The sequence below is a fragment of the Lampetra planeri genome, chromosome 3, assembly GCF_965212315.1.
Source record: "Lampetra planeri chromosome 3, kcLamPlan1.2.h2, whole genome shotgun sequence".
NCBI classification, from domain to species: domain Eukaryota; kingdom Metazoa; phylum Chordata; class Hyperoartia; order Petromyzontiformes; family Petromyzontidae; genus Lampetra; species Lampetra planeri.
In genome coordinates this window covers 21,111,319-21,139,044 of record NC_136109.1, presented here as the reverse complement: position 1 = coordinate 21,139,044, position 27,726 = coordinate 21,111,319, and the positions used below count along the sequence as shown (strand labels likewise).

The following is a 27,726-nucleotide window of genomic DNA, read 5'->3' as shown; positions in this document are numbered from 1 at the left end:
GGAGGAGTCTGTACAATAAAAAAATATATATAATGTACAGCCCTGTGGGGGCGGGGCACAGCATAATACTTGCCTGCCCCTTGTAAACACGTTGGATGGGAGTTACATGTGAATTGTTTCCAACGTTTTTAGCTATTGGCCGACAGCGACTTGGAAGTAGAGAGCCCAGTTGTGCAAGGCGAGTAGACCGACACCTGAAGCCATACGATTGCGAGTCACGTGTACGTGGCACAGACTGTGATGACGGAACCCAGAGCTTGCCTTCGGTGATCATTTCAAGTACCGACGGGTATGCATCTGCTGCTGCAAATGAAAACGAGGCCAGAGTTCATGGATTTGCTCTTGTATCTGAAGTATGTTGGCATAGGTGGATATGAATATTAATACTCTGTACAAACATTTTTCCATACATAAAAGCACACCTTATTAAAGCAACACATTACACTGAGGAACACTTCTGATAGAAGCACATTTCAAATGAGAACACATGGCGCTTGATCCCAAAGGGTGCGATTATATCAAAATTATCCTGTATTTAACCTCGCTTTATGCAGCGAGGAATGATAATTTCTATAACTTTAGAAAGATGTTAGGCAATTGCCTTACATAGATGTCATTTTGATGTTCATCGTCATTTTGATGACTCAAATGAGCTCTGAGACCCGTCTCAATTCTCACGCAGCATCATCATGCGACATCAACAGAGGTGCTTCCATTCCACTGCGTAACAATGAAGCACAGACATTCCTCACCCTTCAATATAAAGCCTCCCTTGTGCCATCTAGGCATTGCCATTAAATCAAGGGGAAACAGAGGTGCCTGCAGGGAGTCACCCGAATAATATACGCACAGTAGCCAGTGTTCTATCAAGACGGTATAGACATGTGCAAGCACGAGTAAAGGGGTGAAACGATGGAACAGCTTTAGAACATAATCAGTGATGCAAAACACAAATAAAGCGAGGTTTTGATTGGGGCTACGTGGCGAGCAGCGCAGAAAAAATCCATTGTGCTGTCCTGGTATGCTCCCAGACATTTACCAATACACGCTGACCAGCGGGGTGAAGTATGGTCGAATATGACCCCACAAGCCGCATCACGTGGGGAGGACCTCATGCAAGCAGTGGATTGACTTGACGATAGTTTACTTTGTACAGCCACTTGTTATTTTTGTTGGATTAAGAGCCATTCCAGTTGCACTTTGGTCATTTTTCACTCTCAAACTCACCCCCCTATAGGTTATACAGCAACATCCAATGGCATCCATCAGTATTGCGTTGACATTAGTTGATGTATTAGAGAGCAGAAGTGTGAAACCCTCTTGCATTTCCATTTCATGCTTATAAATCAACTTTATTGAACCTTCTCCTGCAAAAAGGATTCAGTAGGTTAATGTTAAATGAACGCACACGGAGATTTTTAATAAAACCACGAATGGCATTTGAGTATTTATTTTAATATACAAAGTTTATTGGGTTAATAAAAACTTAACAGAAATCTAATTGATATTAACAGTGACTACTTGACTAAAAGTAGCAAGCGAATAAACAACTAATTTGCATACATTACTGAAGGAACTAACAATATTTGAACAGGATAATGGATTTCATATAAGTGGTGTAAAATGTAAGTTTTGTTAAATTTACTCATGATTATTTCGACAGCCCCAAATCACGAATCAAAACCCCCGCTCTAACTCATGAGATTGGAATATGTATTTAGACTACTGTTTTCTAAAATAATTTGATAGCTTTATGAAAAGAAACTCGTACAAAATGTATTTTTTGTTGGAAAACAAATGGATGTGAAGCTGATAGCAGAGGCCTCTTTGGAAACTGCACATGTTGAACTGTAGCAGAATATACTAAAAACACGTACAATGTAGTTTACACTTTCATTTAAGGGAACAAAGTAAATATACATTTACAGATTGCAGGTGAGAAGATATACCGTATATTTAAAAAAAATCATCTTTGTTTCTTTTTCAGGCAAAGTACAATTTTATCATTTCAGATCAATCATGTGTCAAAACAGCTGTTGCTCACTTAAAGACTAGAAATTCACCAAGTCACCAACAGTAAATGAGAAAAATATACATGTTTGTATCTTAATACCAGAAAATTCCGAAAATAATCCTCTGTAGCAAAACAATACACATCAAAATATTATTACAAAAGCAACAGACACTTAAGGAACCAAGGCATTTTGGTCATAAATTGGGGGAAAAGTTCAGTAGTTGAATGGGTATATTAAACAAGATAATAATACCCAAGCATGTCAACCCTACACTAATCATGTCAGACAAATGCAAAATAAACCCCCCCCCCCTTTGGTGGGAAAATATTAACGTCTAATCTTTCTTTGTACGTGATTCATAACCAGCAAACGCACTGTTACACACACACCCCCAGATTCCACATCTACTCTCAGTGTCACCCCCTATCACAGTAGCAGAGGCACGTTAAGGTCTTGGGTTTGTGGCGGATTTTTCACAGCTGTATCCCTGAAGTTGGCTGCATCATTTTGGCTGAAGTTACTATTTTCCATTAGGACCCTGCCCTTAAAGGCAAGTAAGTACACCCTTAACCTGGGCCTCAGCAACTCTGGAAAATGCTTACTGCTATTAATGGCAAAGTACGTCAATAAAGTATTTTCTAGAATTTTCTTACATCTAAGTGGCCATTTAGGCATTGTTAAGACTTAATTCTGGCGAGGACTACGTATACAATTGTTGGAGGATAAATCATCTGTTACACAGTGTTGCGAGCCGTTAAAGTGAATTTAGCATTTTTAAGATGTCGAGCTAGAATGTACAATGTACTATCTAATTAATTTGCAAGAATAGGAAAGATAAGAATGCCGCCCCGGGGCTAAAAGTGGTCAATAAGCACTGAAACGCAGTTTGCTCCCTTGTAGTTGGGATCGCTGGCCTTCTGCCAGTTACTGGGCTCACCTGCAATAAAGAGAAAATCAATGTTAGCAATTTTACTCATAAAAGATCAATCATAAACAGAAAAATGCATCGCATTTACACATAAATATCATTCCAGATGTCAAATGTGGTGCATTTTGAAATATATATATTCTCCACTCGATCTACTGTTGGGCAAAGACCTGCGCATATTGAAGCCACTGTATCTGAGAAATGAATTAAAATAAGTTACGGCTAAAGGTTTACATTTTAATGTTGACATCATTACACAAATGTGACACGTATACGCTAATAAAGTACAATTCTTATTGCTGCTGTAATTAATTACTGGACTCCAACAATGACATACTTATTAGGTGAGAATACTTAAGATGGATTATTACATCGCAGAATCATGGGAGATTGTGACAGCTTTAGGAGGCCTTTGCCCAGCAGTGGATTGATCATGGACGCTGCTGCCGATTTAAACATTCATCTTTCCTTTCAGCACACAAGTGCAAAGAAGGCGTACGGTGTTTGATGGCACTTACAGTGAGGGAGTCGGAGTTCCACTGGCTTAAGGAATTTGAGGCCATGGGGGCCACACATCACAAGAGGGCTCAGCAAGGTCTCTCCTGCACAACGCAGAACAACGAGTAATGATCAGACAGCCAACAACTTTACAAACATGAAACGTGGGGGGAAAAAACCCTTGAAACATCAAAATCATTTTTTTGTAATTAATTTCATATACATATAAACACTTTAGATGTATTACTGTCGTATTTACATATTTTGAAATGTTAAAATATACATTTTTTAGATCAAACAAAAGAGCATCTACAAAAACGTATGAAAAGTAACATAAAGAATATATACTTCATAATCAACGTTTTTGGGTTTAGATCGCGTTATTTATAAATGTGTCGTAACCCTCCACCACCCGACCTAAACCCAAAAACGTTGATTATGAATAATATTGGTCGCGAAAGCCTACGTGTTAAATAAAAAATATATAGTTTGATAATGGTCAAAACATCCAAGCTTTTCCCTTGCATCAGACAGCACAGCAGGCAACCAACCGGGGGGATGGGGGGGATGGGGCTGGACCTCGCAGACTCCCACGCTCCGCCAGACTTCTTACCCTTCTCCTTGTCGAGAGGAGGCAGGATGCTGTTGTCTTTGCAGACCTTGAAGTAAATCTCCTGCTCCACGGCTGGTGGGATGGCTCCCTTCGGGATGATGATGCTCACGCCCGTCTCCACGGAGCTGAGCACCCCACCGTGCGTGTCGAAGACGCCGCGTGCTGTCGCCAGCACCGTGTGGCTCTCGTCCTCCAAGGCACTGGAACTTGAGATACGAGACGACAAGCGGCGTCAGAAAAAGCCACATGACGCGGGTAGATTTCCGCGCATCAGTGTTTCACAGCTTTCCAATGTAATTTGGGGGTTGTTATCGCGTGTTGTGCGGCATGATGTCCTGACATTTTGCTCTACGTGCCGGGAGCACTTGCACGAAAGCTCCCAGCACATCGGAGCAAAACCTTGAACGTCACGCGAAATAACACACAGCACAACGCATCCGACAGCAACAATGTTGGTGACGGGGGTGGCTCGGGAGAGCTAACATTAGAATCGGAGGAATGTTGCTGAGAATTTACAGTAGATTTAATTCCAGATAGCTACCTGGGGTTAAACCAGGTTCTCTCGAGTGCAGTTGATTCTGCCTGCTTGCACACCAAACAATATATATTTCAGGATTTTTGCTTAATTAGGCCTATTCAAGTTCGAGAGACAAAACATTTTTTTGCCCATTACCATGCAATACTCTTACCCAGGGCATATAATGGAGCACCAACAAAAGGCTCATTGAAGTGACTTTTAAAAGTAATTTCTGCAATGTCACATTTGAGAGCTATTCTCTGTCATGACATGAGGCACCACTTAATGAATGTGGAAATGTATTTGGCTTATAATGAGGGCGATGACAATTTAGATATAATTTTTGCCAAGTTAAAAATAATTTGACAGTGATTCATCTCAATGTTACCAGCAGCAGCTCAAAAACCAAATATCAAATTACTGACGGAAGAAATTACTCATTACGAGAGATAATTCGCAGGGAGTGCAGGTAAGGAGTATTTTTCATACAGATACAATTACTTAAGACAGTTCTGCATACCAGAAGCTAACATGTTTAACAGTGGGATTTATTAATTTTAGTGTGGCATTCCATTACCATTTAATAGGCACATGCTTTCGGACTTCTTGCAGTACATCATGTACTTTTGCAAGATTCATAGAAGAAATGTCATGCTGTTAAATATCATGGAGATCATTTATTTGTATACCCAATTGAAACATCACTGAATTTCACTTATGTTCAGAAGGTTTCTGCTTAAGAATGTACACAAGGAAAAGCACAAATGTGAAGCGATAATGCAATAATAAATCACACCGTTATGTCAGTAACCTGTCTTACTGCCTCATGGGCAGCTTCAAGCCATGCAGCACTTTGTTCATCCCCTGGATAAGCCAACCTCACCTCCGTAAAAAAGACTCTGCTGTTTAAGTTTTCATGTGCACGTCCACAACGTTTGAGCATTGTAACTGCGATGGGGTCACATTTAAAAATAACCATTCAAATCCGAACTGTGTTTTACCGCAAAACTCATCTTATCCGTGGTGATTTGAGGAGGTGCTATTTTTTAGGTACGTGGTAGTATTAACATTAACTTAAAATGCTTCCTGTTATCAGTGCCGTCATCTGTCTAGATAAAAATAGAAAGCTATTACCACCACTTCTACGTGAATCCTCCAATCTGCAGAAAGATGCGGATTTTAGGATGAATTTAGCAAATCAGAGAGACCATCCATACATTAACCATCGCTGGATTACCACCGCCATCATCAACTAGCACAACACTCGTTGGTTTAAGCCGATTGGGTGAAACAAATGCGAGTACTTGATTCCAAAGGAGACTGCAAGAGATACGCACCTGACAGGAATGGCTTTGGGGGCAACAGTCATGGTCTCGGATTGGAACTGTTGCTTTGAGGGCTCCTGAGGTTTCGTTGTGATGTTGATGCTTGCGGGCTCGTACTGCTGGCTGCTGGGCCGGAGCCCACTGCTGTCCGCGTCATTGGGAAGCAGGTTGTGTATGAACTTGGGGCTGTCGAACTTCCGCTGGAAAGGCTTGGCAGTGCCGGGCGTGAATCTGCTGTAGGACAACGCTGAGGTCAGTCCCGGCGTTTAAGACGGAGCAATGGCAAAATGGGTTCTCGCTTGACAGAGGCGACACTTTAAGTGCATGACCTACAAAATATGTACAAGTGCTGCAGCAAGTGTGCTTACTCACACAGGTAGTTCAAAACATGTTATTCTGCCTCTTTAAATACTGCACTGGTTTCCCATTTACATCAGGATTTATTTTAAAGTTCTGCTTACTACTTATAAGGCCAGCCTTTAATGGTGTTGGGCCCTCATGTTTACAGGAACTGTGCACACCTTATTGCTTCGATTTGCACATTGAGATGAGTGAATGCTGAACTTTTTGTAGTTCCTAAAAATCGTCGAAAATCATTACGGGGGAGAGGTTATCGTTGGTTGTATCACGATCTCTCGATGGAACTCTTCCAAATTATATCAGGCAGGCACATCGGAGATTTCATTCATGGATAAGATATTTTATGTAATATTTGATTCATAATTAGTGTATTTTGAAATAGATCACGTAGGCGCAATTACAACGTTTAGATATAACCCTCCCCCATCATCCTACACAGCCAATCAAAAATCAAGCAAAATTTTGATTTAAAGCTTTCGTGACTGCAGGGATTCATATTCTTGGTTCTTTCGGTAAAGTCCCGTAGAAGGGAAACAATAAAATAATAAAAAAGTAAAATAATACAAATACAAATATAAAACAATTATTGTTTTCCTTCTACGTGACTTTACCGAAAAAACCAAGAATATAAAAATCAAGTTGCCAGTTCATTTGGTTTATTGGCTAAACCGAAGGAATGTTTCAAAAGGGAAGCAAAACTCGCGAGAGTAGACCTCTTGCGACCACCTGATGATGGCTGGATGTAATCACCAGCAATACGTTGCATGAAAAAAATTGTCATAAATTTTGCTTGCTTTTCAATATTCTAATTTTGGCTGATAATCTAAATCAAATGGCATATTTGCCCACATGCAAACTTGATTTGATTGGCTCTGTTGGGTGCTCGAGGGTTATAGTTGGGACACTGGCATTCTACAAATGTAATATACACTGTAAAAACGCGGATTATGAATCATTGGTCACGAAAGCCTACGTATATAAAAAATATTAACACTAATTTGTAGGAGATTGCTTATTTAACAGCTATATTGAGGTCAATGTCTTTTTTGGTTTGTATTACAAGGAACCCAGAGATACAGAGCATTATATAAAAGCAAATTCCACTATATATAACCTTAATGGATAAGATTTGGTAATCTTTTGATTAAAATTGTTTGTTTAAAGCACTGTAAACACTATCGTCTAATCGAATAGTTTCTGTTACACAGCCATTGACTGGCCATGTATTTCATTCCCTGTAAGAATTTTCTTTCATAAACCAGAAAGACAAAATATATCATTGCTCATGACCTCACCATGACATAAAAAGGTTCTGAAAAAAAATTCCCATCCTTGCATAGATAAATAATTACGTTAAAATACCAGGGTGTCTTAATTAGATCAGGGAACGACGATTATCCCAAAGGTAATTAAATTTAGACACCACACAGATCTAGTTGTGACCTCTTGAAACCAAAGCGACACAAAACACCTGGTTGAAGTGACGTAGAGAGGGGGCTGTCCAAATGTACGATTCCTCAAAACAAGAATGCACCAATTTAAAATGGCACACAAACGCCAGAGATGTGTAAAGCAAAAAAAACATAATATCGTGCAAAACATTGGGAAATTAATTTTCCATCTACATGACGTCATATTATAAGAAAGTCTTTTTTGGAAATCCCAAATTACATTTTGAAAATCCTTAACAGAGGTGGTCAGGAAGCTCACGAGTTCAAAGCACTGAAATCCTGGGTTCAAACTGTGGGTTTCGACCACCGGTGATGGAGGTGGGGTCTCAAAGTGTAGTGGGGGGGGGGGGGAGCTGATGATGAGTCTCGGCCTGGTCAATAACTGCAGAGAAAATCACCACGCAAAAACTTGGTTCCGCGAGCAATATGCTGGGGACCCTCGCATGGTGGATAAAAGGTCAATTGAATAATTTCCAGGAGCAAGTTCTGCAAGATATCCGTTTAACAGACAATCCTCCAACATGGGGTGATACGCTGCTCAGCATCATGTCAGGACAGAGAGTTCAGAACAGTTTAATCCTCCTGACGGTATGCCGAAAAGCAGACCTGGGATAAAATGAATAATTTCCTCAACACCTAAAGAGTTTGTGGATGGATCAGCGACTTGCAGTAAAGGAGAGTGGAAGTAAACATACGTTTTCTAAAATTATAATTTGAAATAATTCATGCAAACACAGAAACTAGTAATGCAAGCAACTAACAGTCAACCCGAATACAACACTTAAGTTGTTTATTAACAGCATTATAACCATTTCATTATGGTCTAAATAACAGTCGTTTAATTGTACTGTAATTACTTAGCATTAAACAGCTACATTTATTGTAAGTCTTATTTATTATATTAGATTAGAGTCATTTACATATATTATTCAATATACAGTTGACATATTTTAACTTATACCAGGTCTCCCTTCGCCTAAAATATTTGCATCGCAATGGGCTATTGGTTCTAAATAAAGGTCGATTGATCTACATCTGTTAGATTAAAATTGCGGGCCATCCATCACTATCAGCTTTGCAACTACATTTTAGGGCTCATCACCACTTAGACTGCATATAAGTGAACGTTCAGAGATGGATGGGGGGGGGTACCTGGCGGTATAGGGAGTAGGGTTGGCTTTGTACGGTGCTGGAGTAGACCCGTTCACGGAAGGCTGGGTTGTAGCTACGGACGCTGGCCCCGACTGGAACGGCTTCTGCACGGGAAAACTGGGCTTGGTTGCCAGCTGGGGGGGATCCGGCTTGGCTTGGATGGTAGGAACGTTCTCCCGAGACACTGAGCAACAGTAGGGCAGGAGCAGATGTGAGCACACTACCCCGTCAGTCTTATTTACTCCACAGGTTTGTAACATTTATTTACTTTTTTTACCATGAACATGTTTACGTATTATTTGTATTGTTAGACACATTTTGAATTATGAATTAAACCAATATATATCTTTAATGCAATCTACAACAAATATATGTTATCATTCTTGCCAATGTAATGCAGCATCTTTAAAAAAAACATGTTTTACAACAGTCTCATTATAAACACGCACCAAAGTGTAATTTATGAACATTGCATTCTCTTGACAATCACTGCCCTTTCAGATTAATAATGAATTTGCTAGCTCCAGTAAGCACACCACGTGTACATTTCAGAGTCATTAACTTATGAAAACCATAGGACATGTTTTGTTAATTACCTGCATAAATTGCCTGCCGAGCCTTGGAATCAAACCAAAGACCCGAGGCAAAATACTAATTTGGCGAGCATGTTACCTATGGCCATACTTAACCTGCTCCAATTTTTGTTTCCCATTTAACAGCTCGATTAAGTTCAAGTGTCAGGTGTTCACTTGCGGCTTTGCGCTTACAGGGCAGCAGTGGGCAGGCATTGTGCTTACCAGAACTCTGGTAGGTGTCGGTGCCACCAATAGAAGCTGGTTTCTGTGTGATGGCTGGTTTGGGATAAATGGGAGGGGCATAGCCGACGGCCTTGTGGGCAGGCGAAGCCCCAGCCGGTGGATCGAGGGGCTTGTCTGCCACCTTGGGCTTGGTATCCAGGGATTCCAACTCTCCTGCCCTGACCCTACACACATACACACACGTGCGCTTTTAACGCTGCAATGGCTCCAATCGAAAATTTTCGTCGTCGGTCATGGGGCATACGCAGAGAGAGAAGGCAGGCTGAAGCCTCGTCATCCATGAGCGGTGAAAAATGTAAAAGAAAATGTGTGCAGCTAAGCAATGAATAAATTATGAAAGCATTACATGAAATCTGTTCGGCTCTGTGCATTAGTTCATGGAACAGCTTTCTGTGTTTAGCTTGTTGTCCTTCCCCCGCATCTCCGATTAGCACGATTGGCTACGTAACGGTGCGAAAGAAGTTCGACATACATATAAACACGGACTGCACACCCCACGAAAATTGCACAGTAGAATTTGAAATTTTTTGTCATTGAAAAAAAAATATTGTTATTTAAAAACCACTCAGGTTTATATATTTATTAATTAACGTTAAATTGTGGATTTGGTCATTGTGTGGATTAGTACTAATGGCACAATCAAATTAAAATGGAAAATGGATGCTGTTGCTTCAGCGATGTTAGAGATACATACATCAGAGATCTCCCAATATATACGAAAGCGGATGGAGTGGTTTCCTGTCAGTTCTTACCGATAGATGCCTCTCCTGTCAGTGGCACTTACATTGTAAAAGCTGAGACAGCATGAAAGGGAAACATTCAAGAGGCGGTATCAGGTTAAAGTAGTGAGGGGGGGGGAAATGGCCACACAACTTGACAGATGCCTTGCCAAGTGTAAGAGTATTTTATATTAACATGAAGATTTAGATTTGGAAGTGTTCCATAGGTTTCACTGGGTTGTAAACACAATTGGATGACCCAGCCTCTGTGTGTAATTTAATTCATTTATAAACTGATCAATGACAAGACAATTTAATTTGGTTGGATTATCCAAGGCACAATATAAACACACTTATGCAGTTGAAGGTTGCGAGATGCAATGCTGGCTATATCCATCATAACCTCTGGGGTTGATAAAATTGAGTAGCATTTTTTGGGAAATCAACAGCAGTCATCCGATGGAGGGTCTATCTCCACCACTGGCTGAGCCACCAAGGAAGATTTGCTCATAAGAGCAGGGAGACACACAAACCTTGATATGATGGTATAATTTCATTAGCATACATGTAATAGAGTACTTTATGCAGTTATGCAAATATAAAGTCAGTCAACGCAACAACGATGCTAAGCGGAAAATAATGAACAGCATTCATGCAAAGTATATTAACAGGCACATGTTATGGGCACCTTCGACATGGTATTATGTGCCTATTTTGTGACATATGAAAAACAATGAAATGCAGTTAATATTTGAGCAGCTTATGAATTTGATATGGAGGGGCTCTGGGAAGCACAAACCGAGACAACACACAATGTGGCACTGTTAGCGAATCCCAAACGCTTCATGCCACAAAGCACAAAATGAAATCTCCGCGGAATATTTTATGCACACACGTGCATATACCTGTGCACAAAACGACTCGTGTATATTTTCGCGTGTGAGCACAACCATGCACATTCACATGCACGTGCATGAAAGTGGAAAGCACAGGAGATGGGGGAGGGGGTTTCACCTGACTCCGGATACAACTCAAAACCTAGAGTCGTTTGTAACGCACGAGAGAATGCTTGTGGATTAATATAGGAAATAAATAGTAACGATCTCTTGTAAAAAAAAAAATATATATACACACGAAGTGCGTCTTGTGGTGTATTATTTTTAAGGCAGGATGTTGGTGGTAAGTGAGAATAAAATCAGGCAGGAAATAACAGGTCCTTTTTCTATAACCCTGGCTCCAACATCTGATATTACTGCCGAATAACACATGGGTGAGAACTGTAAAAAGAAACAGCAGCACTGGCGCGTACCTTGGAGCAAAGCTTCGTCTAGCGGAGGGAACCGGCACGCAACAGGCTAACAAAAATTATTAACGCAATATGATACATGTCCAGAGTAAATGCATCCTAAGTCTCCATTATTTCTCTTTAATGTCTGCAAGAATGAAGGAGCACATGCACTATATAAATTCAAAGGTAATTCAAGCTACATGTTTTATTCCAAGTTTTAAGGGGATATATTTCCAGCGTTTCCATAATAAACTGTGAAAAGTATTTCGTGCTCTTCCTGCTTTTATGTCTGTTTTCATTTACCAGCACCCTCTAAATTGAGAAAAGCCGGCACATCCCCTTTATTTCATAATTTTCTTTCTTTGACCTTTTAAGAGCCCTAAAGGTTAAGACGTGTAATCTGAAGTCGTGGCGTGCTGCTCTGTAGCCCTTTGACATGCATTATTGCCTTCCTGGGACTAAAAGCGAAAGGCGACAATGGCCCCAACAGATGGCCCTCCCTCTAGGCAGTCACAACTGACCTTTTGAACTGCAATCAGTGGGAGGGCGGCCAAAAGCCAGGCAACTAAAAAAAAATGAATAGCTATCGGGGACACAATTCTTTCAAATGTGCAGTCTTCATCCAAGAGGGTAATAAAACTGACTGCTGAGAATAAGTATAGCTTTTGTGCCATGCCAATAATTATCCTTCTATGAATGTATATAAAAAAAGTGCCAAAATTATTTGTATTTATATGCTCTAAATGTATAATTACGTGTAATTTCGCATGTAATTAAATCTTACAAACTGCCACAAAAAGGACAGGGGATTAAACAACCTGCCCTTTTCAACACTAACAGCATATTATGCATAATTCACTTGTGTTTAAATATTACGGGCAGCTTGCAGTGGAATAGCAAACTGCAATTTGACTTGATGCAGCGGATCTGGCTGTGGCGGTCCCACCTGATGACGGAGACTTGTGTTGCCTCCGAAACGTCGTGATTTTTTATTATTTAATTTTTATTAATTTTTATTTCATTTTTTACCTACGTGACTTTACCGAAAAAACTAAGCGTATGCAATTTGAAGCTGGTAAAGTAAAAACACAGTGCAATTGAACAGAATAAAAATTATATATTAAGACAAAGAGAATAAACGCCATCACCACAATCATAATCGATACCGATTTATAACAAAAATATATAATTGGCCAATCCCAATGACAATCGCTCTTCTTCAGAGCAGTGAGGTCAGTCACAACATCTGCCTCGCTTATACGAGGATATAACATTTTGGAAACTAATGCCTTAATATCACGAGGCAATATTGAGTGTTGAACTTTGAAACATACAAATGGTTATCTAATTGGATACTTTCATCATCATCCATCATTGTTAGCCATGATCAATCAACTGTTAGATAAAGGCCTCCCCCAAGTTGCCACCATCCTTCATGATACTGTGATGTAACAATCTATCCAGACCCTGTACCCAAGCCCATCTCATTGCTCCATCTCCATGGCAGACGGCCTGAGGCACTCCCTCCTTTGGCTGCGAAAGTCGTTATTTTCATCCAATGACAATTATCCCTTCTCGGAACAAGTCCTGTCCAAGCCCAATTACTTTTTAAATCCTCAATATTACGTCTCTAACCTGCATGTTCTCTAATCCAAATGTCCCTATGTCGTTCTCTCAGCGAAACCCCAAGCATGCATCTCTCCATGCTTCTTCCTGCATTTTTAGCTTATGTTCCAACCTCTTCATCAGTACCCATGATTATGATCCGTATATCATCGCAGGTAATTGGCACTACTTAAAAACTCCCTCTTCAGATACTTTGGTATGTTGGTTTTCATCATGAAGTCCGGCATTTCAAAAGCGCTCCAACGCATTCTCAAAATGTAAAATAAACAAATGTATTTTCATTGACGAAGGCAGTAAAGCGAAAACCTGAAAACCTGCACGAGAGGAGGTCAAAAGGCAACGCCTTACATTGACATAGCAGGTCAATATACAGCTAACGGATTTAGGTAAATTTCTAAAACGCCTTCCGTGGGCCCCGTACCTGTTGTGTGCGGCGAATGCCGATTGGGCGGGTGGCTCTGAGGGCTTGGGTGCAGGTGGGTCCTGGCGGCTGAACAGGCCGAGCTGCGTGCGGTACCCAGCCGCCTCGTCCTCATCCTCGTCCTGCGAGTTGGAGTAGCGGTTCACGGGACGTAAATCATCTGCAGGTTTCACCTGCAACCTTGGCGCTTCGCCCGCTCTGAAACAAAAATCAGCAGCCGTGAATTAAAATCGGAGCAAGCATTGATTGAAACGTTATTAACCAACGCCGGTCGCACTGGAGCTCATCCTGGGGGCGATACGGCCAGGTGGCATTGTGGCAGATGGCTCGACTCGGCAACATCAAGTTTGCAAGTTCAAAGAACGGTTCGCGGTTAATCCCGATAAAAGTGGTTATTTCACCGGAGCTGATAAAAGGAGTAGAAATAGAAAAATTTACCTATCCCCCACTATGTATTTTAATCGTTTTGATTCCAAGTCTCCATTTGACTCAAGTAACAAATAATGTTGGTCCCGTTTCTATCGTTTCCTGATGTTTTGTTGTTGACTTGTACTGTTGCGTTCGATCATTAGGCTACATGTATAATTTGCATATTTCTCAAATAATATGCACAAATAAATGCATTTGATATACATGTCGTATAAGTAAAAATACATTGAATACGCAAGTCAATGCATGTCTAAAATCGGCACCACTTTTTGGTGAGGGATACTTTCCCATGGAGATACTAGTCCCTGCCATATGAACGTAGAATTTTCACTCCAAGCTGCCAATGGAGGCGTGCACCTCTCACGAATCAACGTGCATTTTGACGTGGACACTTAATGTAGGTAATGGCAGTGAGGACATCTTATTTTTTTTTCCACAAGAGGTCCCCATTGCGCAAACGGTACACCGGGACAAAATGGACGCTTCCGAGATGCAGAGCCAAGGGGCTCATCGACGACGATACTGTTTGGAGAGTGACGCAGGCTTTGTAAACAAAGCAGTGAATAGCACGTCGGATAGAAATACTTTACATTTACTCCTCATACTCAACTCACAAACATTACCATCGGTTGGATTTGAAAATGTTTCAACTGAAATGCCAATAGCTAAAGTAAATGTCATTCCACTGCGATTAGAATCGACAAGGGGCTGGCTGTAACGTCATTTCGCAGCTATGAAGCACTGGTACCTGTAGGTCTGCGTCGACTGTTGAGCGGCATGCGTCAGTGGTGGGACAGGCTGAGCCACGTGAATGTCCACCTGCAACGGAGAGAAGTCACCATCTGCTGATCGTGCAGGGTAACTACACCAACCGCGACCATCCCTCGTGCGAACTACACGCTGCAAAGACCAAGCTGCAGCGCGTCTTGGTTATGAACGATAGCAGTTGCGCACGATTAGAGCCAATGATTCATAATAAACTTTTTGGGTTAAATCGCGTTATTTATAAACGTGTCGTAACCCTCCACCCCCCGACACGGCCAATCAGCAAAAAAGTGTCACGTTGACAAGACAAATAGTTCACTGCTTTAGCCCACTGGTGTGTTGAAGCGTGAAACCACAACATTTACAATTTTTGAGTACGACGTTTCGCTGGTAATTGCATCCAGCATCATCGGGCAATTCGCCAGAATGGTGAGGCTCTGCTCTGACGTCATCATTTAGATCCAATGCGTTTGGGTTGATACACAACGAGTCTAAGCTCAAGAACCCTACACGCTGAATACAATATGGTTGATTAAAAAAACGTCCCGTAGATAGATATAACTGCTTAATCCAAGCTATTCATGCTTGCTTGGCTTTTGCATTGTACTTGTACTGATCGCCTTTTGGCAGCCTTTGGTCTAAGACTGGTTGAGACAAAGCCATAAACAATTGCCGTCTCTGGTGCAGGCAAATCAGTTTTAAGGACAATGCATACATTATCAAAGCATATGGTTTGCATGTTTTACCACAAGTTTGTGTGGTTTGTACACAGTCGATGCCTTGTAATTGATGTCTATATGTTGTTTGAACATCTTAAGACCTCCTGTAGTTATGCCAGAAAGGTTAAAGCCCTTTTTAACCATCTTGATAATGCCAAAAGGGTCCCCTTATATACGAATGCATTATGGTTGTTATAAATTGGATGTGAGGCTACGAAGGAAAAAAATAATTGACTCACTCCCTTGATTAAACATCTAACGTTACCAATCCGAAATTACCAATAATAAACTGAAAAACTGATTAGTTATTGTGAATTATTTTACATTTTGAACACTGTCAAAACCATACATTTTTGAAATGTACACAGACAATCAAATTGACCATCAGCAAATATGAATAGAGTGAACAGTTATATCGGGTTGGTAGAACGTTTAATTTCACATGCCAACGTGCATGTTTGATTGATATTCTAAGAGACTCCCCACGAAAATACGACTCTCCTCAAATGTGTGATATGAGCACCCAATGAACTATACACGATTGTGTCAGCTCTTCTTCACAGTGCATTTTTCTTATTGCTACCAATGACACAGACGCAAAGACCTAATATGCAAAAGTACCCAATCACTGAGCACTAACAGCAGTAAATCAGATGAGCGAGAAAAAATCTTAAATTGAACAGGACTAGGCACTACGGAATGGAGCGTTGATACAGTGATTAGTGCACTGCTCTATGAACCAGCAAACAGTAACATTCTCAGCCATGGCTAACATCAGCCACCAATTAAATCTTGAGTTGGTCATGGCCACCCCTCTTCACCAACCCACAGTGATGAGTGTATGGCGAGACAACCCACATGACCGACAATACAGGGGAGGCCGTCATCTAGCAGTGGATTGATAAACGGCCATATGTTCATTTTAATTAGGTAATGGAAAAAGACAACGGGAGAGTTCAAATGTGGTCGTGTAATTTTCCAACACATACACACACCTTGGGCTGCTGTTTCTCAAACATCTTCACTCTGCCAAGTACAGACTTGGGGATGACGGGCTCCGAGTCGCTGTCCTCCCGAGGAGGGTTTGTAGCTGGGGCTGGTGGTGGGACCTTGATGGTGGCCTGGCGTGGGGGTTCCGTGGCACTGGGTGGCGCAGGTGCGGCAGAAAACTGTGAACGGCTGGGCTGAGCTTCGTGGCTTCGGACATCACCATCGTCGAAGCTGTGGGGCTGCTGGTAGTTTCTTTGCAGGCTGCCATACTGGCGTTGAGCATTGTCATTGGCTCTTTGACTTGCGCTGTCGTACGAACTCGGCTGAGCATCATATGGCCGCTGCGGCGCATTATTAGACCGTGGGATACTATCATATGACCTTGGCTGCTCATCATAGGCTCTCAGCGATCCCTCGTCAAAGCTTCGGGAATGTGGGTGCTGCTCATAAGCACTTGGCGGTTGGCGGCTGTCATAACTGTGAGGCTGCCTGCCGTCGTACTGTAGCGGTGACCGAGGCTCTGGAATCTGCGCTTGTCTGGTTTCGTATTGCTGCGGTGGTCTAGCCTCATACTGCTGCGGCTGGCGGACTTCGTACTGCTGCGGCGGAGGTGGTTGCCTGTGATCCTGGACCTGCGAAGGTCTAGCCTCGTATTGCTGCGATGGCGGTCTCTGCTCCTGAACCTGCGGAGGTCTGGCATCATATTGCTGCGGTGGTGGTCTCTGCTCCTGAACCTGCGGAGGTCTAGCCTCATATTGCTGCGGTGGTGGTCTCTGCTCTTGAACCTGCGGAGGTCGAGCCTCATATTGCTGCGGTGGTGGTCTCTGCTCTTGAAGCTGTGGAGGTCGAGCCTCATATTGCTGTGCCGGTCTGTGCTCCTGGAACTGGGGCTGCCTCGTCTCGTACGATTGAGGTGGTCTGGCTTCATATTGCTGTGGCTGTCTTCCTTCGTACTGCTGCGGCTGCTGCTGCTGCCTCGGGTCAAACTCCTGTCCTCGGTGGTCTTGGTAGGGGGAGGAGATCCTGTAGTCGTGGTCATCTGCCTGCCTCTCTGTTTGGTGGTGAACGTGCACAGCCTGTTGGGACTGGTACGAGTATTCGTGGCTGGATTTGGAGCTGTGGGCGTAGTTTTCTGGCGGTGCATCATAACTGGTCCTCTGTTGTTGTTGCTGCTGGTATGCATGTTCGTCATAGCCTCTAACTTCCTGGCTCTGACGAGCAGGCTCGGTGCTGTAATTCACTGGTCTTCGCTCCTGAAAGCAGAGTTTTACACCAGAGTTGAATAAATACAATTGAATTGATAAAAAAATTGGATTGCAGAAAATGAATTATCAAAGTATCTCACTTTTTAAACAAGTGCGGGGAGCTGTTCATTTCTTTGGGCAGTACAAAGCCAGCTAATTACGTAACAATCTCATGACAAGCACCAAACTATTCATATAACTATTGTTCACATCCTACACCGTGGTACCTATTTTATTGACCAATGGGATGATGTGTTTGACTTAACCTCCATTCAGGGACTTTAATTACATTTTTTGCAACTGTTGCACAAACACAAATATGCATGGTTCCCTAATAGGTAAATCTATTAGAGGAAAATTATTTCTATCAATTCAAAAACGCTCAATCCGTCACCACGCATAAAAAAACGAATGCTCCAAGTGCAGTGTAACCACACCGATATTACCAGAGGAATGTAAGGTTTGAAAATATCCCCGTTTGAAATAAGTAAAGGAGACATGCTGAGAAATAGAAGCATTAGAGCACAAATAATAACCTGCATCACCACATTATTCAAAACACATGCACACATAACAAGTGGACCTGTCATGGCCGTGTCACTTTAAGCAAAGAGAAGTGTTGGACAAAACGTATCACGTCATGACAGCAGAGAAGCTTGCAGAATGTAGAAGGATAGACTTGTGAAATGAAATCACACCAGCAGTGGAAGTGACACCAATGGTGGCCAAACGAACATGACATCAGCAGGCAGTGCTGGGATTGGAGTATACCATTAACCATTGGAAGACTGCGCCTTCATTCCCTAGTTTGGGGCCTACTCATTGAGTATATCCCTTGAAAATCAGCTGTAGTCATCGTTTGTAAAGTTAAGCTCCCGTCATAGGAATGTGAAATCTCCACCACCAACTCAGGTCTGCCATTCGGGATGAGCGCTTCCCATTTAAGTTAGACTGACTTGAATTTAAAAACTAGATTTTGTAACATCCTTCAGAATTTAATCGCATGTGATCATTATTGGGAGGTATAATGAATGAGCAAATCATTATCATTTGCTTGCTTTAACAAATACTGCTGAATATTGATCTGGAAAGAATAAAATTGGTGAGGGACTTGGAATAATGATACATGTATGTGTAGACACAGAACAGAGTTCTGCTTACATATTGTCTGTATCTAGGACTTTAATAAGAAATGTATTTGTATTCCGGAGCCTGTAAACTCATCTCGGATGATCACGATGGCAACAGTGGGGTGCAGCCTGCGTACCGGTGACGGCTCGGCGAGCATTTCTCTGCTCGTGGTGCGGGGAAGGCGTGGTTTAGGAGCCCCGGGCTCCGGGCTTGGTCTCCTAACGGGCTCGGGGCTGTTTCTGTGCACGGCCTGAGGCTCGGGCTGGGCACGAGGGAGCGGCACTGGCTCCTCAGGCTGCCGGGCTGCCGGACGCTGTCCCTGCGACGCCCTGCTCAGGAAGGTGGCGGCGCTCAGCGGCTGTCGGGGATCCAGCTGCGTGCAGGGCACAGAGCGAACCAAATGTTTACGATCGTTACAGTTGACAAAACAAGTGTCTTTCTCAAAGTAGTGTCAATGAATAAAAACACCTAATTTTATTTTACTTGTAGTACTGGACGAGTAAAACTACAACCTGTGGAAGTAAAGTCTTCGTCTGGGATTCATTAAGTTTAGTCTCGGTGAGTAATTCAGTTAAACATATCATCCACTATTAGTCGTTACATTTTGGTGCGAGTGGTGGACAATTCACCTTCACCCATATAGTCAGTGATCTCAGTAAATCTTATGATATATGCATTTAGTCAATAAGCATCTTTGGTCTAAAACAATGCATTGCAGTCCCTAACAATGTTACTAATTATCTTAATCTGTGTCTTAATTTAGATTAGTATTATTCTTCATAATCTTCATAAGTTGATCTTTGGTGAATCACATTCATAATCATGTTCAAAAACTCCACTCAGTCATTGGTGACAAGAAGAGAAATTACATTGTTGCTGAATAATTTCATCACTAATTCCCATCAACAAAATGAACACTGCTTTTTAAGCAGCCAGGATACAAGCATAAGCAGCAGTGGTCACTTTCCCAGGTTGAACAAAGCAAATTCCTTCTACCAACCGCAGATCTCAGCATGCCAGCGCTACATAACCTCCCAGTTAGACACACTAATAAACAAAGTCTTCCATGCATGTCGAAAACGTTATTCGATTCTTGCATTTGTGTAAAAAAATTTTAGCCAAAGAAAACCGAACCAAATGATTCTACTTTAGAAGTTCAATACAAAATATATTACAGCATCTAACAGAAACACGGCCGCTGGAATGTAAGCCTGGCAAGCCTGCTCCCATACCTCCTGGGGAGAGGCTCTTTTGGTTGCCGCATGCTCCCGGTCAGACTGCACAGGCTGAAGCTGCTGCGAGTGGTACCCCTGGACAACCTACAGGCGTAAACAAAGACAGATCTAAGTTTCGCTGCTTATAGAGCACATTGATTTATCTGGAGTTGAAGGAAACAATGATTATCAATAGGCCTTTTTAGATCCTTGTTTTTCACACAACGGCCAAGTTTACTTTAAAAGAACCCTTTGAAAGGCCACGATAAAAAATATATAAATGTTCTTTACAAAATTGTCAGTCTTTTAAGAGGCTGCCAAAATTGCATTCCAAGACTAAACCTTTAAAACAGTGGCCAATTTTTTTTTCGAATGCATGATATCAAGCAAGAGTTCGAAACATGCCCCCGCCAACTCCCACATTGGCAAATAAGTTAATATCCGAAAACACTTTCCAGAGACGAATAGAATTAATGCATTAAATTATACATTCACCATTCTAATAGCTGTGTTTTCAGGCCGTACCACGTGTTACTGGCCAAGATCTGCAACATCTCAATCCATGTGCGTGCTGGGAGCCCAACAACAGATGGTACAACCAGAAAACACATGAGAGCGATTTACAGTACAACTACAAAAACCTACCCACAAACCAGCAACCTATAAAGCGTTTGCGATTCATTTTTTTTATAAACCCTTAATGGTGACCCAGGCAGTGCAATTTATATTCATCCTTTTTTTTCAAATGCACTCATAAAAAAAGAAACTATAATATCACTAAGGAGTGATCGAACCCCACAATCTCTATTATGGATAACATTGGTCGTGAGAGCCGACGTGTTAAACAGCACTAAGGAGGTACGCAAATTTAATGTTGCTTTCCATTTTATCACCAAATTTGCACTCGTTATTCAAAGTTAATATCGTTACACTGAAAGCAGAAAATTTGCATGGAACAATAAGAAACATTTATGAAACTGGTTTGGCAAATGTACGCAGTTCTGCTCTTTTCCACAGCATCGGGAGACTTGGCATCGCCAAGTTCGAAAAGAGCAGCATTAAAAATGTAAAGCTCCACATCATATTTTCACGATAAGAGATGGAGGTTTTAACATACAGGATAACTGACTAGACTTCTAGACCGCCTATTCACCAGTGGGTTTAAGAGTTACTTCTGCCAGATTTTTATTGGTCCGCCTGGCGGATGAAGTGGAGTAAATCCATATCTGGGGTGTGGACGTGCAGTAGTAACTCATGGTACTGATTTTATGACATCTTAGCCAATGCCTGGGGCGTGACAGTTGTGTGTGCACTCGTGCATCCCAGACATGACGTCGGGCGTGCACCCTGATACAAGTACACATTCTCCACTTTTCTGTCATTCTGCACGGCGTTCTGAAGTCTCACGGAAGAACCGTCTTTGTTGGCATCATTCTTGACAGACACATCCCTTTAGGAAAAAATCTGCTCCAGAAACAATAGGACACATGATGGACTAATGCTATAAATAACACGCTGGAGGAATTGTCATTGTGTGTGCTCGGCGAGAGATGTGCAGGTCACCTTGACAGATTCCTGGAACAACTTAATTTAAAATTTGTCGTACTTTTTTTATAGTTCCATATAGTGGGTATTTTTTTACATCGACCTAAAATGTGTTTCAAGAAACTTTCACTGCACTGCGCATGTAATTACTGGTATTCACACTTCCACCATAACGCTGCCTAGATGCCGAGTTAGTTTTAGTTTTTTTTCCCCAAAAGTGGGTGCCAATTATATTCTGCACAGATCCAACTTCATAATTAAACCGGCGCACGAACAAACATTTCACGTTGTGTTTTTTTGCTAACACGGTTTACAATCGGTTCAGGGATAACAGCTTAGTCAATGCCTGAGGGGTGACAGCAAAAAGCAATTTTAATACCGCGTTTGCTGCCCTTCTCCTGCACCTCCGATTACCAAGGTTGGCTGCGTACCGTGTGAAAGAAGTTCAACATACATACACAACAGACAGTCAACGGTAATTTTACACCAGGAGCAAGGGACATGAAAAAATGTATTATACCGGTGCCGGCTGCTCGTGGTGGAACCCAAACGGGGCCTCGTCCCGGACGGGCTCAGACGAGCGGCTCACGGCGGACGGCATGCCCGCGACAGGCATGCCCAACACCGGCTCTGTGTCCGTCTCGTTCATTGTCTCGTCGAGTTCCTGGTCGGTGTAGATGCCACCCTCCGTGTCAGTGTCCTCGCAGTCGCTGGTGACGCGGCTGTCGCTGTAGAGCGACAGCTCGCTGAGCGGCGCCGACAGGTGCGAGATGCGGTCGTCCTGCATGTCCAGGTCGTCCGTGTCGCCGTCCGCCTGTCCGGGGAGGAAACGTCAACGTTAATGCCGAGTGAGGCCATCGTCACGATCGTCATAAATTAATCAGCTGCGTCACAGTCCTTATATATTATTATCAACTTTCAGTATTGTCTTCAACATAACCGTCATCATTACCACGCTCATCGTCAACACCGTCAAGAGTCATCCCTATCCTCAATAGTATCAATACATTCTTAAGAACACAAGTGAATGCAGACTCAAACATAATTGTGAATATAATACCAAATAATGCACCCAAAAGCACTCCATTAAGTCACTGAGTGAAATAGAATACATTACTAAACCAAAACAATCAACACCATGGCCCAAGCAATGACTTCATAAAATTATACTTTTTTCTTGTTATTACAAAGTACTTTGGCCGAATAGATTGCACTTGTTAATTGTGCCTTGGGGTGGAGTCATGGTTCGCACACTACACTTTGAACTCAGTGACCCGAGTTAAATTCTAAGCCACGGCTAACATCAGTGGCAAGAGATGTGTGGATAACAAAAATCGCCATAACCAACATGGAGTGGGGAGTGCTTCATCGAGCAGTGGTATAACAGAGGGTTGCAATCCTATTACTTAATTATTATTATTCTGTTTTTATTTCCAGATAACCTCATACTGTGTAAATATCTTAATTTCTGACCACAATTTATCGGATATTACACTACCAAACACAGTCTAAAATCGAGAGCCAGTGATTGAGAGAAGTATTATTATAACCTGAAAAACATTTGCTTTCAACTAGTGTGCAATCACTCGACAAAACCTGTCCTATGTGTGGCGATTAGGATGTGAGTGTAACGTGTTATATGTTAAGTAAACGGAAATATAATGTTCCACAAATGGAAACTATCCTGGGCTAAACACTTATGAGAGAGCTTCATGGCTCATCGGATTTTATGGACCTCACACTCCTTGGAAATTTATCATGTTGACGAGGTATTAGGAACCAAGGGATAAGTGTCAGCGTGCATCTTACCCTGCCCTCAGAGACCCACACCAGCTGGTTTTGCTGTTCTGCAACAGAGTCCTTCAGAGCCCCATACCATCCCTCATTCATGGAGTTTAAGTTGATCACAGCTGAAACAATAGAGGGGGAATTAAAGAAATGAGTGGTAATAGCAGTAATCAGGAATACTTGATATGCTAATTCTCTTCCTTGTATCACGAAACAGCCATAGAAAAATCAGGGTTTGTTAAACTGCAGAAAAAATATATTGACTCAATCATAGAATATTTATTCTGGAACAATGCACAGAAGCATCTGCTTAAAAAAACCCTGGACTGATTTCACCGAGCCATCGGCATGGTGTGGCCAGTTTGCATCACATATCTTACAGCTTAACAGTATTGTATATTCACCACAACTCACAGAGGCAAGGATATTCCTTTTCCGAGTATTTGTGTGGGTGCATGCACAACGCTTCAATATCCAGTCATGGTTACAAGTGGCAAGTTGTATTTCTACTTGTTCAAAGTCATCCCTGCTGTAAATGAGTGACTGGTGCATTTATGCAAAAACATCAGCACTTAGCAGGCAAAGGTAAGCCAGGAATGGCGCTGGCCGCACAATTATTGGAGAACCCACTCATTTACAGTGGTTGTCACATAATGTACTGATATTGACCATTTTGAAATTTGAGCCACTTAAGTTATGCCTACCTCAGGTGGTACCGACAAGTGAAATATCTGCTCTGGGCTCATGAACTAACCACACGTGACCTGCCGATCAACCAATTTTGATGTATCCACTTGTAACGGGTAGAAGAAATACTTTCCAATTGTTGCAACTGCCACGGTAGCTGGCTAACCATTACACCATGACAGCATTCCAGCCAGTCTTAATAGCTGCTCAACAAACATAATTATTGGGGTGGTGGGAGGTTGTGCAATCTGTGTCTTTGGCCATTAAGTGTGTGTGCGGAAGTCCACACGTGCACGTGACAAAGTGGCGTACATGTGAAGAGGTGCCAGTTGCTCTTGCGCAGCTTGGCGGCGCGCTCGTGGAGCTTGCGAGCACTCTTGCGCGACTCGGGGCACAGGCGCGTGCGCATGGTCTTCACGCCGCTCTTGCTGTCCGGGTTGAGGAACAGCACGATGGGATACCACTGCGCGTAGTTGAGGCGGTCCACCGCACCCGGCGTGATGTCCAGCAGCGCGTGCTTATCCTGAAAACAGCACCGCGTATGTCAAGCGACTAAATTCATATCCACAGCAGGCAACGGGGACAAAAGTACTCCACCGTTTAATATGCAAACGAGTGCAACCATTCAATAAGTAATCAGCAAGACATCACAATCCCTATACTGCCGGTGCATTATTAGTTTTCTCGCCCATTTTCTCAAAAAGTGTCTGGAGTTTCTTCGTGACCTCATTGGGAAAAAAGCAGGAGTGTTTTGAGACATTTAGTGAGTGTCATGCTGGACTTAATACGCATGATGAATCATTGCAGCCAGCATCAGACCTGAAAGGTTCTGTCTCCCATGTAATGATTTTACCATCTGCTACTGGTGGGGTAAATGGCCAAGGATTTACAATTACAGTTTGTATTCTGAGAGTGCATTAAGCACTTTACTGCCAGTACATTAATATTTGTATTTATTTATTTCCTCCCCATTTTGCATTGAAGCCACTCACTTTATCAATGATCTCTTTGATGGTGTGCAGTCGGATCACTCCGGAGTTCTTTGTATCAGTTCCTGCATCCCTTGGTTCATTTCCTGCAAAGCACACATCATTGGACACACACATAAAACAAAGTCTACATTGATGTGTATATTTTAGTTTTGTTTTATTCATGATATGGCAGGCCTCTGCTGGATGAAGTCATCTCTACACTGTGCCAGTAATGGAAGTTGTTTGACCATACTTAAAAACACCAATCAGTGCAATTTAATGAAAGTGGGGGACAAGGCTGGTTTGCACATCACTTGCCACTTATGTTAGCATGACTGGGAATTGAACTCAGGTCGCTGGGTTCACAGCGCAGTGCAATAACCACTGTGCCACTGCTCCACCCTTGTTTTGTGTAAATGCAGCTTTTTTTCCCGGAGGCAATATTTAGGTATAAATATATACACACACTTGACAAAATATATGTTAAACATAGCTAGTTGAATATGAATACACAAACTTCACAAGTTTTACATGAGAAAGAATAAAACGGTTTTCTTACGTGCAATTTCAAAGCTGTTGGGTTGCTCCCTGGCCAACTTGTCTCTTGCAACGTCGGCAATGGGTCCAAAAATCACCACAGGTCTCAGAAAGCCAGCTGTTGGAAAGACAATCAAAAGGCTCGTGTTTGCACCAGGAAAAATATGATGTAAAAGGTAACAATGGGAAGGCGAGAACAAACAGCTATCGATTTTCTAAAAATGCCAGGATAATACCAACAAGTTTATCTTTGTTCAAACAGTTGGCCGACACCAACAATGACACAGAGTAATGGCGAGTCAATAAAGTGACAAACTAAAGGAAACCGTTTGGGAAAATAATACGTTTTTGAACGTATGCGAAAGCATCAATTCTATCCTGTGTCAATCATCAAGAATGGCCCACCATCCATGTAGTCTCCAAGCTGAGCATCTCCAGTAAATGGGCAATGATGTTTCAAAACTTCGTGCAAGTCATATGCATTCAGGCATATGTATATTAGTACAGTATATGTAAAATGGAGTCAGGAAAACAAGTTTTATATTTGTTTTCAAATTTGACAATGTTAAATTGATAAGACTTGTCCCACCATTAATGTTGAATTTCTACCACTGACAGACGAGCGCCGCCCAACACCCATTTGAGCCGAGAGATAATTTTACTTGACATGGGGTTGTGGCTTGTTTGTCTTTTATCCATAATGGTGCATTTCACAGAGCAGTGCAAGCCTGTGTGTTAAAGGATGCCCCGTGGAAGCGGGCATGACAACTACTTTTAAGGTTCCCTTCTGGTGACCCACTGGTCCACGGGGTAGAAGGTAGCCCCCCCTTTCCCACCCGGCACGCTACACACATCGCATGACAAATTTTTTATTCTCAAAAGTAGAAATGTAGCCAAATTAAGTGCAGAACAAATACACTTGTTAATTTTCAGTTGTTGATAACCACGCTGAGAACATCACCTCACTGCAATTGAGAAAACTGGTTAATCACGTGCTGCTTGCCTGGATTTAAACGCAGGATTTTCAGAAGTGCCAGCACAGCGCTCTGACCTCTAAGGCACCCGCCCGCCCACCCACCCGCACGGCCACCTCACCCCACCGGGATATGTTAAGTCGTTAAGGTTGTGCGATTGCAGAGCAGCCCGTCACTCACTCACCCTCGCGGAGCACAACCCGCTCGTAGGCAGGGAACTTCGTGGGCACAGGCTGTGCAGACAAATCCTCGCGGCTCTTGCGCAGGTTCTTTTTGGCTGAGCGGAGGCCACGGAATCGCCAGAAATCAGCTCGGTCGTTGGTCCCAACTTTGGCGAAGTTCTGGACAGTCGCTAACTGTTCCGCCCTGTAAAATAAGTGAACATTAACAATACATGTATTGATTTATGCAAATATCGGCAATGGCAGTCGAGAATACATGATTCACATGAGATGTTTGCAGTACAGTATAACAATTCACAAACTTCAAAGCAAAAGTAAACAAAGCCTTAAACTGCCAAGAGTGTGAATATTTGATCTATTAGTGTTTTTATTTCATAAGTTTAATGTGTTTTTACTTTTCGTTTATGCAATTAACATTTTCTTTTATTAATCTCCAAGAGACCAAACTATAAACAAAGTGAAATACGTTGAAAGACTGCAATATATAAATATATATAAAGTGAACATGATCAAAACAAATAACAAATCGTCTAATCTAATTTCACTGTGCATTTACCACCACCACTTTCAAAAGCAATTTGTGCACGCAAAGCGAAACCGGCAACATTTATCAACCACAATTGCCAATTACGGAATGCCACATTCCACAGATGATTAATGTCCGAGCGAGCAGTACACCTCCAGCATAAACGAGAGGATTGCATTTATTATATTCATGTAAACTGACCAGTGCCGCTAAAACTGAATACATGACGTAAAAACTGTGAAACCCACTTGTGGTTACTCCACTCTGGGCAGTCCTCTCGAATCACTCAAATG

At 42.2% G+C, this 27,726-nt stretch overlaps 1 protein-coding gene across 1 annotated transcript in view; it reads right to left on the bottom strand.

Annotated features, from left to right (window-relative positions):
• Nucleotides 1–1,447: 1,447 nt before the first annotated feature.
• Nucleotides 1,448–27,726, bottom strand: part of LOC144740976 (tight junction protein 1-like) — a 65,561-nt gene continuing 39,282 nt past the window's right edge. The window contains 17 exon segments of the mRNA XM_078623673.1: nt 1,448–2,952; nt 3,462–3,545; nt 4,055–4,260; nt 5,909–6,130; nt 8,860–9,043; nt 9,657–9,841; nt 13,732–13,929; nt 14,909–14,979; nt 16,640–17,887; nt 19,146–19,382; nt 20,242–20,328; nt 22,289–22,582; nt 23,578–23,678; nt 24,556–24,766; nt 25,236–25,318; nt 25,774–25,869; nt 26,910–27,091. Of these exon segments, the coding sequence (XP_078479799.1) occupies nt 2,870–2,952; nt 3,462–3,545; nt 4,055–4,260; nt 5,909–6,130; nt 8,860–9,043; nt 9,657–9,841; nt 13,732–13,929; nt 14,909–14,979; nt 16,640–17,887; nt 19,146–19,382; nt 20,242–20,328; nt 22,289–22,582; nt 23,578–23,678; nt 24,556–24,766; nt 25,236–25,318; nt 25,774–25,869; nt 26,910–27,091 (3,772 nt within the window). The 3' untranslated portion in view covers nt 1,448–2,869.